Source organism: Mytilus californianus, unplaced genomic scaffold (genome assembly GCF_021869535.1).
Source record: "Mytilus californianus isolate M0D057914Y unplaced genomic scaffold, xbMytCali1.0.p SCAF_1, whole genome shotgun sequence".
Lineage (NCBI taxonomy): Eukaryota > Metazoa > Mollusca > Bivalvia > Mytilida > Mytilidae > Mytilus > Mytilus californianus.
The window spans coordinates 65,058,094-65,074,733 of NW_026262581.1; the positions used below are offsets into that span (position 1 = coordinate 65,058,094).

At 32.9% G+C, this 16,640-nt stretch overlaps 1 protein-coding gene across 1 annotated transcript; it reads right to left on the reverse strand.

Moving 5' to 3' along the window:
• Positions 1 to 14,700: 14,700 nt before the first annotated feature.
• Positions 14,701 to 16,640, reverse strand: LOC127706284 (uncharacterized). Its single transcript, XM_052210799.1, has 2 exons — positions 16,523 to 16,640; positions 14,701 to 16,166 (listed from the first exon to the last, which is right to left on the reverse strand). The coding sequence occupies exon 2, from the start codon at positions 16,149 to 16,151 to the stop codon at positions 14,808 to 14,810; it is 1,344 nt and encodes a 447-aa protein (XP_052066759.1). The 5' UTR covers positions 16,152 to 16,166; positions 16,523 to 16,640; the 3' UTR covers positions 14,701 to 14,807.

Consider the following 16,640-nt stretch of genomic DNA (forward strand, 5'->3'; position numbering starts at 1 on the left):
AATGGAACCAACTCCAAAATGATTGTCAGAAAGGTCATCCAATTCTGTTGGGCATGTTTTGAGTTCTGTTTTGTACCTTCTGATTTTGCCTCTGTCCCATGCATTACAGTGTGTTTTTTTTATTTTGGCCATTTGTTTATGGACTTTCCGTTTAAAATTTTCCTCGGAGTCGGTATTTTTGTTATTTTACTTTTTAGCAATTAAGTGGTTTAAACTTTATTGCTTCAAATGTTTTTCTGTAGTCGATTCTTTGGCATTTTAGTATATTGGAAACATTTTTGACATGAATCTGTCTGCCATTGCATTCGTCGACTTGATTAGCAGTTGACGTTGCGGCCGTAAACATGTCTCGCAAATGACGTTGCATAATCAAATTTTATTCATGTTGCGTTGTCACTACATATTGATCTGGCCATGGATGGTCATCAACAAATCCCGTCTGCCTGTACCGTTGTTGTAAGGACAGTAAAAGGTGTTTCTGACGTGAAATTGTCTGAAAACAGCAAGTTCACGTATTCCTGCCAGCAATATTCTTATGGCCTGATTCAGATTTTCATTGCTTAGTCTCGGCAAAATGGAGGTGCAATTTTTTTAATGATTCAAGTGTGGTATAGATTGAAAGAATTGTTTCACGAAAAAAAAATCCTTATAAAATCATTTATGGGTTTAAAATGTTTACTTTAAGAAATTCGTGCGATTTCAATAATCCGGTATATTCAATAACCTCAGGTAAGTCAGATATTGAATTTTTCTAAGCATAAAGAAGTATGGTAAGCATGAATAGTAGTTCTATGAGGATCAATCATGATTTGGTTAAAAAAAATACCAAAATGTGTGTTGCGTTTCTAAAGTCCGTCAGTATATATTATTTTGTGCATAGCGGGTGATACTATTTTTCAATATAATGTGTGCAACGATGCTGATGAGCTGATAAAAGATTAAACTTTACGAACAATATGAAACGAAATCGTATCAATAGATATTTTGGCACAATAAATGACCTTCATCAGTGTCGGTCCTTTTTAAAATGTGATAAAACAATGAGTTATATATAGATTCCACCACTGCAACAAGTGTGTTACGATATTTCTCCAATCGAGACAGTAAAATTTTAATATTTAAAGCGCGAGGCTTACCGAGCTTTTTAAATGGTCAAAATTAAACTGTTGAGAGTTGTGTTCTTTATATGTGACGTCATCACGAATGGTCGCCTTTTTTCATGACGTGACAATAGGAAATTCAGAAGAAACCAAGAAAATTTGACGTCATAATTAAATTTCGACCAAACTTTAGCCGAGAACAGTTATTTCACTAGTGAGGAGAACACATTTTTTACAATCGGTTGGGAAATGTAAAAATAGTAAAAAAAAATAGAGAAGATCAGATCACTACTTTGACTTATGATTTATGACTGATAATGACGTTATGATAATTAAAAGAGTGCAGTAATTTGCATTCTTAATAATATTGAATACATTGAAAACTAAGCAGTACTGTTTAGTTTTGGTTTAAACATATTAATGAAACGAGATTCCTTAGCAAGTCTTTAGAATTCATTTGTTAAACTCATTTTGTAAGACATTTACACTGAATATTGTCCGTTAATAAACATTTCTACATAGTCGCTTAGCATGATCATTCTTGTGCTAGTATCCTTTGTTTGTTGTTTATGCACTCTGACTCGTTCGCGCTATGCATTCCCGTTTGTCCAATATTCAATCTTTGTATTTGTTGCAAACTACATATGAGGTTTTCTGAACCACAGTTTAGATTTCTGTTTGACGTTATTTTTTTTTCCATTTGATAATTCTAGTTTTGGAACTAACATGATTATACTTGCACAAACCACACCTTTCAGCATTGCACTGTTTTGCGGAATATCCATTTTTACACATTTCCCCCTATCAAATCGTGCTCATGCTCTTAAGATTTCGAGGGTGTCTTTTACTTTTAAGCACTGACTTGTAGCAAAACGTTACTGTATATTTTCCTTTTTGTGTAGTATAGGCAAATGTATTTATATTACTGTGTACATGTTAGAGTTGACTGACTATGTGGTATATACTTATCCTCATCTTTTCCTACTGGTTTCCTTAATTCCGAAAGTTGTATAGTCTTGGCCTTTTCAATACCACGTAATACTAAATGTTTTAGATAAATCTGTCACCCTAAAAAGTATGATAGTTCCTTTAAGTGTTGCTATCTTTTTCTGTATTACTTATTATCGTATACACCAGTCAATTGTAGTAAATGTCTGTTGAGATTTCTCCGTTGCGTTTAGTTATCACTATATCAAGAAATGGCAGTTCAGTGGAGTGGGAAGTTATAGTGTCAAAATATTACTTCCACCGTGAAAATAGTTTAAACAATTTGAGTGTTTTGTGATAATTGGCAATTAAGCGTAAATGTAAATAAAACTAAAACTACGATTATAAAGCAAAACTGTTCCAAAACAGCTTACTCATTTGTAACATACAAAGATATTCCAATATCAGACACAAATGAGTATAAATTTTTAGGAGTGTTGATAAAAAATAATGGAAAATTTTCTCACAGTACTATAGATCTAACCAAAAAATCTAAAAAAAAGTTCTATTTGCTATGAAGTCATATATTAGTTCATTGAATAATATACCAGTTTAAGTCGTAAATAATCTCTTTGATTCATTAGTTAAACCTATAGCTCCATATAATTCAGAAGTAACATTTTGGGATTCCTATATAACATATTTTAGAGACAAAAAAGAGCAAATAATTCTGGAAAACATATGGACCCTTTTTATTTGACTGATAAAACACCTTTAGAAAAGTTACATCTACAGTTTTGTAAATATACACTGGGTATAAGAAAAACTTCATCAAATTTAGGCGCAGAAGCTGATCAGGGGAGACTTCCTCTGGAACTAAATACTAATTTTCAATCTATATTGTATCTTATTAGATTATATTCTGATGACATTTATCCTCTCGTGAGAGAATCCTATGTTTTATGTTTATGTACTTGGTATTTTTAATTTTCGAATGTTAAAACTATAGCGACGGACCTTTTAACTTAAAAAAGAGAGGCGAAAGATACTAGAGGGATATTTAAACTCATCAGTCGAAAAAAACTGACAACGCCATGGCTAAAAACGAAAAAGACCAATAGACAAACAATAGTACACAAAACACAACATAGAAAACTAAAGAATGAGCAACACGAACCCCACCAAAAACTGTGCTTTCACTTGAGGTCAGATTTTTTGGATTGGTGTCATATAATGCAAGTATAATTATCGTCTCGTGAAAGAATCCTTTGTTTTATGTTTATGTACTTGGTATTTTTAATTTTCGAATTTTAAAACTATAGCGACGGACCTTTTAACATAAAAAAGAGAGGTGAAAGATACTAGAAGGATATTTTAATAATATTGCTTTATAATCGTAGTTTTAGTTTTATTTACATTTACACTTAATTGCCAATTATCACAAAAAACTTAAATTGTTCAAACTTTTTTTTACAGTGGAGGTAATATTTTGACACTATAATTTCCCATTTTCAAAACCGTTCTATAATATGTGTAATTTTCAAAATATGTCGAATTTTGAAATTGCAAAATTAAATAAAAGTATTATAAATAGTTTAAAACACCCTCTTTGTAAGCAAATCAAAACAATCAATACTTTTAGAATAACATATTATACATAGCAATCTTAATAATGTCATAAAGGAAGTATTGAAACATTTTTTGATGGATGGTGAAATATTTTGTTTCTTCTATTACCATGTTCAAAAGGATTTTTTGGCGATTTAGAAAAGGTCTCGAAACAACTTTAAGCATGTTTCCCGTGAAATATAAGGTGGTGTGCAAAAACAAAACTTTATAATTTTTCTTACTGTGTATTAATAGATTGCTTTTCTATTTTCCATATCGTACCGAAAGTGTCTCTAAAATGGTTTTCAATGGTTATAGAAATAACCACCAACAGTGTAAGTCTAATATAACAATTCATATTGTTCAGTATTTTCTTCTTTTTCTAATAAACCCAATATCAAGTAATTCTCTCGAATATTGTTTTATCGTGTTTTTATATTGCATTTTGTGTTTGCTAAATTGCTGACGAGAACGTTTTAACCTTTAGATGAGTTCAAATAACACAGCAAGTAAAAATAGAGAGCATACTTGCAATATCGCCCTTTTCTATTACCCCCAAACCCCCACCCACCCCGCAGCTCTAACGTAAATTTATCATTACCGTCCTATAATCATAATAATTACACTATAAATGAATATACTTCAAATGAACCAGTATGGTAGATGGTCAATATTTACCTCTCTTTCTTTATAATACATACTGTCATTGTAATTGATCCCAGATCTTGTTTTCATAATATTATGTGTCAATTATAACAATTGCGCCTCTTTTCGTAATAATGGTTTCGTCTTTTTGTAGTGTATTAAAACAAGAGGCGGAAGAAACCAAAGGGATATATAAACTAAGCTCGTTGTTGTGATTTGGGAATGTTTTGTTTTACTGTATCCATATTTTTAGTGAGAAGTGGAACCTTTAAAGTTTATTCAATATAACGGTATACATAAAGGTTTTTGACGACTTTGGCTTGATCGTTGATTTATTCCGTACAATAGATGCATCCGTCTCATCACCTTTTCTGTGTAAAATGGTGTTGATTCATCGTTTATTTAAACATACTCCTAAAAAAGGAAATTAAGATTTTGTGATCTAGATCGATTGGAATGCTTTGCCCTTTGGTACTTTATATTAGTTGGTCGTTTACGGGAATGACATTGAGATTATGATCTTCTCCTGATTTTTGTATTTGGGCATGAATTTTTCAGTTTTTCTTTGTATTTTTTTCGAAAATAAGATAAATTTGTACTTTCTTTTTTTTTATTATGATAATTTTTGTTGGGTTTCTTTTCTGGTTCTGGCTATAGTTTTTTCTTCGCTTATGCGAGTAGCCATTTTGGCTTTTCAGCCAATATCCCCCACCCCATTACCCCAACCCACCACCCCACTCCGCAGCTCAAACGTAAATCATTACCGTCCTATAATCACAATGATAACACTATAAATTAATATAATTCAAACGAATCAGTATGGTAGACGGCCACCCTTAACCAGTTTAAATCGATAATGAAAACGCTTTTCCGTTTTACATCTATCACCTTAACTTCCAATATGTTAAATAAGTTCCGAATTCAATGCTTTGTGATGACACCATTCACGAAGAAGTTTACATATCTGAAAAGACATACATTGCGCATCTGGTGCAATCAAACTGGTACCATTGATGTTTGAAAACTTTAAACTATATTATCTACGAATTAAGGGGATAGTATATGAATAACGAACTTATTAAACATGGTTGAATAAAAACTGTACACATCTGACGCATATTCACACCCAGTTTCTTGTGAAAGTAGTATGCAGACAGAAATTTTTTAACTTCTCAATCAATTTTATATTAATGGAACTCTTATTCCAAGTGTTATGTATCTATTTTTCTTACATCTGCTGAATGTATAGGTTGTCTGGGTCAGGGATGGGGTAATCGTAATTTGTATTTGTGATTACATTTTTTCCAGTAATCGACAGTTATCTGTAATCGAAGACATATTCGATTACATGTAATTGTTTAACCGATTACAGCAAAAATTATCATGTAATCATCGATTACTTTTCGATGACATTTCGATTGCTTTAGGAAAATAGTTTGCTGAATATAACCTATTTTAAATGAAAATTATGACTCTGGGTTTTTTTTTCATTCGATATTTTTGGATCACGCCCTTTTCATTTTTCTGTAGTGTAAACGCAGTCGCATACTCATTTTATAAATGAAACGCTACTTTATGTGAAAAAAAGAAGATGTGGTATGATACCAATGAGAGAACTCTCCACAAGGGACCAAAATGACACATAAACTAACAACTATAGGTCACCGTACGGCCTTCAAAAATGAGTTATATCCACACTGCATAGTCAGCCGAAATGACAAATGTAAAACAATTCAAACGAGAAAAACTAACGGCCTGATTTATGTACAAAATAATGAACGAAAAACAAATATGATATACAGCAACAAACGACAACCACTTAATTACTGGCTCCTGACTTGGGACAGGCACGTACAGAATGTGACGGGATTAAACTAGTTTGAAGGCGCTATCCCTCCCCCTAACCTGGGACAGTGGTGTAACAGTACAACATAAGAACAAACTTTAAAAATCAGTTGAAAAGGCTTAATACATCAAATCATTACAATGGAAAAATACATCTAACAGAAACACATACCAGACGTGGCAGGGTACTTATAAATCCCCATAACAAAAAGGAAACTAAATACAGATCTGAGAGTACTCGCAGTTACTGACATCTAGCTAGTTCAACGCCAATAACAACAAACATAAAGAAAACGAAAGACTAAAATATCTATCAGTATACATCCAACATCCAATTGTTTAGTATAAAGACGTCATTAACAGTCAGAGAAAAACACGAAGCACATTTTTTACGGTATAACTGAAAATAACACTTATTAATTTCGTGCTTCCGAAGCGCTTTTCTGGATTAACTTTCATCATGACCTGTCAAACCCAAACATTTGATAGCCAAGGACCTAATGACATATTTCAGCTTCTATCATATCTAAAGGCAGAAATAAATAAAGCTGGAAAATATAATGTTTGTCACATGTCACTTCAAATATTCTACCATATCTGTTGGCTTTATTTCAATTTTTTTTTATTAAAACAAGGTCATTTGATAAATATACTATGTATCCAAACATAAATCGAAATGCCAGTATAATATACTTCCTTGACTATGTGGATTGCTTACAATGTGGCGAAATGAATACATCATTACTTAAAGACGGCGATGTCACATTCTGTTAATAGTTTCCAGATTCTGATAATGAGGAAATTATAGATAACGGACTTGGTGAGTATCCATTAAAAGTATGACAAATAATCACACACAGATATTGTGCAAATATTATGTTAATACCGATCACTTTATACTAATCCCGAAAATTATTGGAACCTTGGCAGTGGTTGTCTTTTTTAATATGATAGTGTAATTATGGCCCAGTAGGGAATTTGATATAAAAGACAGATATATGCTTGTCTCTTAGTCTCAACTTATCTAGACTCTGCCAAATTTAGAGCTTAATATTATGTATAGACACTTATCTATTGTTACAACGTTTAATACCGGTACTGGTATGCGATTTCTGAATAAATTTTGGTTTTTGTTTCCATGGGTTGTTGTCTCATTGTATTTCGAACAAATTATTTTATTAATATGAGTGTCTATCATCTGAAGGGAGAATGTTATGTTTGCCTAAATGTATGTCCTTCAGTAAATATATGTATGTCTATCTTCTTCTCAAGAGGAATGTTCTGTATGCCCAACTGCATGTTCATCGACAAAAATATGTCTTTTTTCACTCCCAAGAGGAATGTTCTGTATGCCTAAATGTTTGTCCATCGGCAAATATGTATCTATCTTCATCTCAAGGGAGAATGTTCTGTTTGCCTAAATGTAAGTCCGTCAGTAGATATGTTTATATCTTCATCTCAAGGGAGAATGTTCTGTATGTCTTACTGTTTGTCCATCGACTAGTATATGTCTATCTTCATCTCAAGGGGGAATGTTCTGTATGTCTAACTGCATGTTCGTAGACAAATGAATGTCTATCCATCTGAGCTAAAGATGTGCAGGTTCATTTCACTAAATCCATTGGATGTTGGATATGAACTGATTGATATTCTAGTCTTAGATACTATATTTTTATTAGTTGTTATGGGCTTTCAACTTGTGTTTTCTGTAACTGTGAGTACTCTCAAATCTGTTATACAATCTGTTCTGAATTATAGGCTACCGTTCGTTCTTCAACAACGATAACAACCAATACCGTAACCGTGGATTCATTTATGTTCGTGGATACTAGTACCAATTTTCATGAATTGAGGAAACAATACATTTTCGTGGATATTTGATTTCGTGGTTTGCCATAGTCCACAAACAGGCCTATAGAAATGTTTTATTTGTTGGACATTTAAATTCGTGGTTGATCTATACCCACGAAATCCACGAAAACTAGTATACAAGAAATAATAATAAAAACCAAAGTAGTCAGCTATAAAAGGCTTCAACATGAAAATTGTGAAACAATTTACACGAAACAAATATGACAGATATGAATCGACAACAACCACTGTACTACTTGGGTAAATAAATAAAGGCAACAGTAGTATTCCGCTGTTCAATAGTCATAAATCGATTAAGCGAAAACAAATTCGGGTCACAAACCAATACCGAGGAAAACACATCGACTATAAGAGGAAAACAACGGAACAACAGAAACACTGAACTGCTACAAAAACAAACGCCAACATACATAGAAATGGACGATTTGATAACAACTGCCATATTCCTGACTTGGTACAGGACATTTTAAGAAAAAATGGGTCAGGCACAAAAAGAATGCGGTGGGGTTGAAAATATTTGTCAGCGCTCAACCATACCTTCAACCAAAGACATTTTTCTTGTGTTAATTGTTTACATTTGTCATTTCGATGCCTTTTATAGCTTACTGTGCGGTATTTTTTTACTCATTGTTGAAGGCTGTGACCTATAGCTTTTAAGGTCTACGTCATTTGGTCTCTGGTCGAGAGTTGTCTCATTGATAATCATACCACATCTCCTTATTTTTATTTTGGGAATACAAAAAATATCAAACGTTGAAAAATCATAAACTAAAAACATGACTACATGTACAAGGAGGCTTAAGAATTTTACAAAGTTAACAAACATTCTACATCTCTTGTATCTGTGCATTTCTTTACTTCTTTCAGATAATAATCTGAGAGAAAATAAACAAACATAACACCAAAACAAACGAGAACAATAGTACATGTGCATCTATAAAAAAAAAAAAAAAAACTTTTGAACCACTAGAAATTAGTTTAAAATAGCAATAACATTTAATTATGTCAGTTTTTACTTAGCAAATTCATTTACTTACATTGCTTAATTGTTCATTTAAATTGTCAAACTGTTACAGTTATGAAATTGTTACCCATGACAAAAAATCCCTATTTTACTAATACATTTCTCTTGAGACAATCTCCTATCATGTTTCAGTTTAATGTCCACTCGCAGTAAAAAATATTGGCTAAGATATCCTGCGCACATGTTATATGACTCTTGTCATTTCAATTATTCAATCTTCTTTTAAGCAAGTGAACAAATAAATAAATCAAACCGAAAAAAAATCAGAAAAACAATGTCCTTATACCTGGTTAATTCAAATTACATTGCTATTTTTAAACCCGTAATGTTTTCTATTAGCAATAATTGTTATATTGGGAATGTCAGACGTTAAAAATCAAACATAGAGAAGATGGGGTTATTTATATAGAGGACAAACACACAGCAATCCATGTTACTTTTTCAGACAACTACAATGCAGTCTAAACGCCGTATGGGTGGTAGCCTATGAAGATGACCAGACTAGAAGCGGATGTTGTAAGGAAATTTGGTAGAAAATTTGTAGACCGAATTAATTAATGTTCTTACAAAAACCTGCATAATCAACAAACAATTTTACGATGAAATTTTTCAGATGCAAAGAAATCATGCTCCCCATAGAGTTGTTTGCGAAGCACTAGTTGATGAGACAACAAATAACTGTAACACTCCTGAGCTTATAAAAGTGTTATATTTTAATGGACTCAGAGATCTTGCCAAAGAATTATTCCTTTGTTACAAAGAAAGTACAATTGAAGTGCCTATTTGTCGTGTTCATCGACTAGACACTAGCAATAGGCGTAAGATTGGAAAGTTGTTTTTTTAAGCATATCAAACAACTTGTTGATGCAATGGCTTTCAATGATGCTTATTTTGATGTTCACAGAATAGGAGAAATAATGAAGCAGCGAATCTCCAATACTGATGATCCCGTGGAGAAAATGAATAAATGTGATAAATTTGTTGCTTTGAAAGCTGCAGAAATAGATGAGCTGACAAACATTGATGGAATAATTAGCAAGGATCATCCAAGTTTTTTGGAAATTGAGCGATATGTTTCAAGAACATCTAACCCGGCACATCAGAGGCACTTTCAGAGGTCATTCTGTATGGAAGACAATCGGATGTTCTTTCAACAATTGGCGACTTTCAACAAGCGGAAGATTTAATTAGACAAGCATTAGTAAGTGCAGATAACATTGGTCCATGTGTAGAAGTGACAGATATGATTTATAAAAATATGTCTGTGAAACTTTCGAAATTTGAGAAAGATCCCCATGACGAGGGGCTAATCAATTCGATTTTGTTTGAAGACAATCGCGGAATTTGGACATTACAGGACGAATCTGATGACTTGCGCATATTTTGGATGAAACTATGTCTTTTACAAATGACATTTGCTCATCTCGGTATCGGAAAGTTTTGCGATATTGTACAGAATTATATACCAAATATGCATTCTACTGTTGAAACAAAAAAAATTCTACAACTTGATACCCTTAAAGATCTTGAACATCGGAGACAAATGATCCTTGCAGTTTCCAGATCTAGGCTGGAAGATTGGAAAGGTAATAATGAAGCTGCACTGAAATATATACAGAAAGCCAGGAAACTTGCCAAAGAGGAAAAGTATGCCGGAGATAGAGCACTTGCAGATTACGAAATCCTCCTTAAAAAGAATTCATGGCAAACATATATTTATCAGTGTCACAGACACAAACATGGAATAGAAGAACGAACCAGTCTTGTTTGGATTCAGAGTCTTCAACTTTGTCAATGCCAATAGACGATTTAACTGATCCGAAAACTTATTTTTCCTCAAGCAACGACAACCAATGTATATCAAGCAGAAATGTGCATTTGCAAATTATAAGGACTGTAAGTGATACACCATTAAACAGAAGTTTAAAGCATCTCGAACCACAGTCTCTATTACTTAATGATTTCGGATCAATTGTCTCGAATAAACCCACAAGTGACAGTTTGGAAAATTTCGGCCCACTCTCTTTAGATTAAATTGTTTCGGAACCATCATCGGTTGAAACGGGCGCACGACATGCAAGATTTGAAAATGTTGATCGAAATTCATATGAGGTATTCAGCCAATACGAAACATCTTCAGACGATGATTCATATTTTTCATTGGAACACCTGTATACATCTTATTTGTAAAAACAACGCGAAACATCCTATAAACACAATTGCAAACGTAAACATTATGGGAATCATGTGATTTTAAATTGAATTTTTAAACAAATTGTTTATTATTTTATAAGGAGATGCATCTTCGCTAGCCAAGGGTTACGATCCACTTCCCTCCTCTCCAACCTTGGCAGATTAAGCCAACATTTGTGATAACAATGTTGCGTCATCTGTCGGAAAATTAAAGTCACGCCCATTCCGAATACATTATTCTTGACCAATGGTAACACTTGAACTCTTCAATTTGGAGGTAAAACACGGTAGCGTCTAGATTCTACACGCTTGGTAAAGCAGGAAACGAAAATATACGTTGACATTCATGCATTTGTACAAGAAGCATACACAGGAACTTCTATTAGTTGATTAAAAACATTCAAATTGTCACTAAATATAGTCGTATGTTTAGGGATGTAAAGACTTGTTGAACAATAAGCACGTGGCAATTGTTTACATACACTTTCTACATTTACACGTGATCATGTTATAGGCGCTTTTTGATTGGATGCAGCGAGTTTCGACTGCAACCAATGAAAATCATTACCTTGTGTCTCCGAAATTCTATCTCAATCTGCCAAGGGTGGAGAGGAGGGAAGTGGATCGTAACCCTTGGCTAGCGAAGATGAAGGAGATGTGGTATGATTGCAAATGTGACAGCTCTCCACCAGAAACCAAATCACGTAGAAGTAAGTAACTATAGGTTACCGTTCGTCCTTCAACAATGAGCAACACCCATACTGCGTAACAAGCTATAACAGACCCGATATGATAAATGTAAAATAGTTCAAACAAGAAAACTAACGGCCTGATTAATGTACAAACTCCTGACACGGGACATGCACATATAGAATGGGGCGGAGTTAAACATCTTTGCAGACGCCAAATTTAACCAGGGTATATTTTTCATATCGTTTCAAAAACAATAGGTTGAATTTATTAACTATATGCGTAAACTAGAATCAATAGTAGTTTATTACATGTATATCCTTACAATGCTGGACTTATTTTTCAGATTTACTTATCTTATACATCTTTGCCTTTCAAATATTCGGCATCGAGCGATCCTGGTGAAGGTAAATCAAGAACAGCGATTCGGACGCATGGAATTTATAAAGTGTTGTTTTCATTTTGTACTTGCAAAAACGATATTTGTACCTCATTTTCTTAATAATCAAGGTTATTTTAGCCATTTCGGTTGTATAGCTTTAGTAAAACCATATAAAATATTAATACAAGTATTTTGTGTTTGATACTTGTTATTGTCTGTTCTCTTTTTGGTATTCTCCAAATGAATACAGCACTACACTTCTATGCGTCAGAAGTGTTTTTCTTGGTCTGAATTCAACAGAAACGCACAGACCTGACAATTTACAAAAATACCTGACAACTTGACCAAACCTATGAGGACTAGTAAAATTCTTCTAGAGTAAATTTTTCCTAAGGGAGTTGGAACCTTATATTATTGATAATGTCTTAATTCATTTCATAAACGGAGAAAATAAGAAAAGTCTGTTTTAAATCGTGTCAGTTACGAAGCAATGACTACTGAGCTGATGACGGTCGGGGCTAGCAGTCTACCAGCAGAAGTACGTGCTTTTCTAGTCTTACCTTCATCAGCTTTTCTTCCAATGTGTTGAATGAATTCGACACTCAGTACTTCCGGATGTACTGAGTTTCGGATATACTGAGACCCGCAGTAAATGGTTAATTATAATTGTCCTTTTGGTATCTTACCCCTCTCTTATATATATCTTGGTTTCCGATTGGTCAAAATTTATGGAAAGGTCTATTGCTAAAAATAAATGTTTCTTGAAGTTATCTCATTTTATATGTAAAGTCCATAGAGAGTCTGAATGACATTGATGGAATGATGGAATGGGAAAATTTGAGTCTTAAAATAGAAACTCGTAACTCATTAGACATACCTCATATAACACTAATTAGATTTTTTTTCACGGAATCTTTTACAAATTTACTATCTGGATGATAATTTCTATTCAGACAAAAACTAACAGGTTTTTTGGAAACACTTTTTATAATTAACCATTTACTGCGAGTCTTATATTTCCAATCGGTTGTTGGTAGACGAAATAATTACGGTTGACATACTTTGGGAGGCCTGCTACGAATGATTCCGACAACAAAGGTAGACGTGTTATACACCATTGTGCAGATAAATCAATTTAGATTTACGGCATAATAAGTTTTAGTGGGGTTGACAATCGTGAAATCGAAATATAACGGAAGTTCTCGACCGGGTGACATTTTTCAAAAATGCGAGTTAAGTACCTTGTGTTATATTAAGGTATATAGGATTTTTTTCCTGAGACAAGTGCGTGTGCTTCTTATCTATTAAGGGTGTACTTAGGTTAGGTTTAGGAATTTGTGTCAGATGTTCGAACACCTTGTTTTTTCCTTACGATACAGGTTGAAATATTTTGCCCCATAACACCCATTTTTCTTTTTATATAAGACTTCAATAGCTCATAAAATGTCATTTACAAAATTTTAGCAGATTCTAGATTTTTTTTCTTTCGATTTGAGACCCAAATAATATCAATGCAAATATAACCTAAAAATCCAAGTCTCGCCATTAAAAAAATAAATATCTCGAAAAGAGCTCCATAACCTATCAATATTTTTAGCTTATTTTGTTCCTTAACTAATGCTCTTCCGACTTAAAGTATCAAATTTAGATTCTAGATTTTTTTTATTTCACTTAAGTACACCATTAAGAGGACAGTATATGAAAAACGAACTTAGCAAATATCCTTAACGGTACTAATGTAATTGCACCAGATACGCATTTCGACAATCATTGTCTCTACAGTGATGTTCGAGGCCAAAATATTTGAAAGTCTAAAATTTAATACAAACCTGAAAGAGTTGATGAAACCCAGAGTAAAGCCAAATACGGGCAAGGAATCAGATATCAAACATGGGAAAAGAAAACTATACGACACGGACGCATGTTTGTTATCTTGGCTTTTCTCTTTTTTTATATCGATTTATGAATTTTGAACATCGGTTAAACTACTGTTTTCTATATATACATTATGTGTATCCTATTTGTTTTTCGTTCATTATTTTGTATATGAATTAGGCCGTTAGTTTTCTCGTTTGAATTTTTTGACATTTGTCATTTCGGGGCTTTTTATAGCCGACTATGCGGAATGGGTTTTGCTCATTGTTGTAGGCCGTACGTCGACCTATAATACAAGTAATGTTGTTAATTTCTATGTCATTTGTTCTCTTGTGGAGAGTTGTCTCATTGGCAATTATTCCACATCCTATTATATTTATATAGCTAGTTTCTTATGACGGTATCACGAAGAATTAAATTATTTAACTTATTAATCAAATGGATATTTATCTCTTATTCCTATTTCTTTGTAGCTGTAGGATGTCTGTTATCTCGTTTGATAACTTGGATCATGCCTTTATAATTTTTTGAAACGTATATGCATTCGCATACTTCATTTATTATATGAAACGCTTACTTTATAAACCTTTAACAAATTAACTTTTTTATATTTACCATTCGTATAGACTATAGATAAAATTTATGATTAATCATCAATAAATTCCAACGAATTAAAGCTTATTGAAACTGATGGAACATGGTCAACAATTGGTGATGTCTCAGAAACAGAATCAAAAGAACTGCAATTAGATGAATACGATCTTTCTTGGAAACATCCTATTTTCTCTTGATATTTTTCTAGCGCTTTGTCTTCGGCGTAATTTCCTTCTTTTGCTATTATCCGTGCCATTTGGAGACATTTTCGTGACTCCTTAACATCAGTCTTAAATTGATTGAGTCGAGATTTGGCTATATAATAAAACATCATTCGTCTATGCTCCATATCTTTTAAATCTTCAGATTCTAAAAGCCGTTCTGCCTCTGTAATAGATTTAGCAGTTGGCACATAGCTACTAATCATTTCACAAAGTTTGCCTATTCCTAACAGACAGAATGACATTCTCAGAATAAACAAACGTTTCCAAAATACTCTCATGTCATCTGATTCCTCGTTTAAAGACCAAATACCCCGACTGGCTTCTAAAAATAAAGATTTTTGAAGTTCTTCAGTTGGAGATTGTTCAAACTGAGACAGCTTAAAAACAACATTTTTATATATCATGTCCGTGATTTCGACACATGGAAGACTGTTATCGGCGGCTACGTATGCTGCTCTAAGTAAATCCTCTCCCTCTGTAAAACGACCATCCGTTGAAAGAACGTCTGCTTTACGACCATACAGTATAACTTGGGAAATAGATGGAGTAGATGTACTGGTTATGTAAGACTCCATTTCAACATAACCTTCATGATCAGGAGATACACGACCCCTGATATTGATTAGAGCATCCATTTCAGCTGCTTTAAGAGCAGTATATTTGTCACAGAGATACATCTTTCGGACGGGATTTGTTTCTGTTTCAATGTTCTGTTTCATTATATTACTGAGTCTGTTTACATCTGCATGTGGATTTTTGAATGCTATATCATGTACAAGTTTCTTGATATCTCTGAAATATAAACTTATTTTTCTTCGGTTTTCTGTTTGTGTCTTGTTCATACGAATAATAGATGCTTTCCGTTGACAGTGTAGATAACAACAGAACAATATCTCTGCAATATAGCTATATTCACTATTGTACAGTGTCGCAACAATCTCCGAAAATCTTAGTTTTGACAAAATGGTATCAACAAGTATTGTTTCAGCCTCCATTGAATTTTTTATCTTTTGTAATTTTGCATAAAGATGAAGAGGATTAGAAGATATAGTTTCTGAAAACTTCATAAGATCATTATTTGTAGTGAGATTTGAAATAAACAAAACAAACCCATCCAGTTCTAAAGATGTCATAACAATTGCTCCATCTTGAGACTTTTTTCTGTTTTCCATATTTACTGAAAATTTCTGCAATAATAAGATACTACTTCCGTTAATTTGTCTACAAAATATTGTTTCATAATATAATGTATTGTAAAATTTCACATCACTTTGTTTTGATAATAAACTATGATTAGTAGTTACATATTATTGTTTATTTTGTCTATTGTAATGGCTGTAATGTGTTCGTGCAAATAAATAGTGTCTATTGTCTATAAAATAGAATTATAACATGTCATCTACGTAATTACATCAACACGGCATCGGATCTTCAGGAATAATAAACAACCGTCTGACTTCGACAAAATAATGAATAAATATAACGGTCTGATTTTTTGTGTGTGAAATCAAATAGGAATTAATAATAGTATATTTTAACTTACATTTTTAGTATTTACTGAAGGAACTGAATGGCCTCTGAAAATTAGGAAGTTGTAGGTGATAGAGTATTTACTTCATTACGTATACAGTAAGTAGGAGTGTTATATCCAATGACGATCA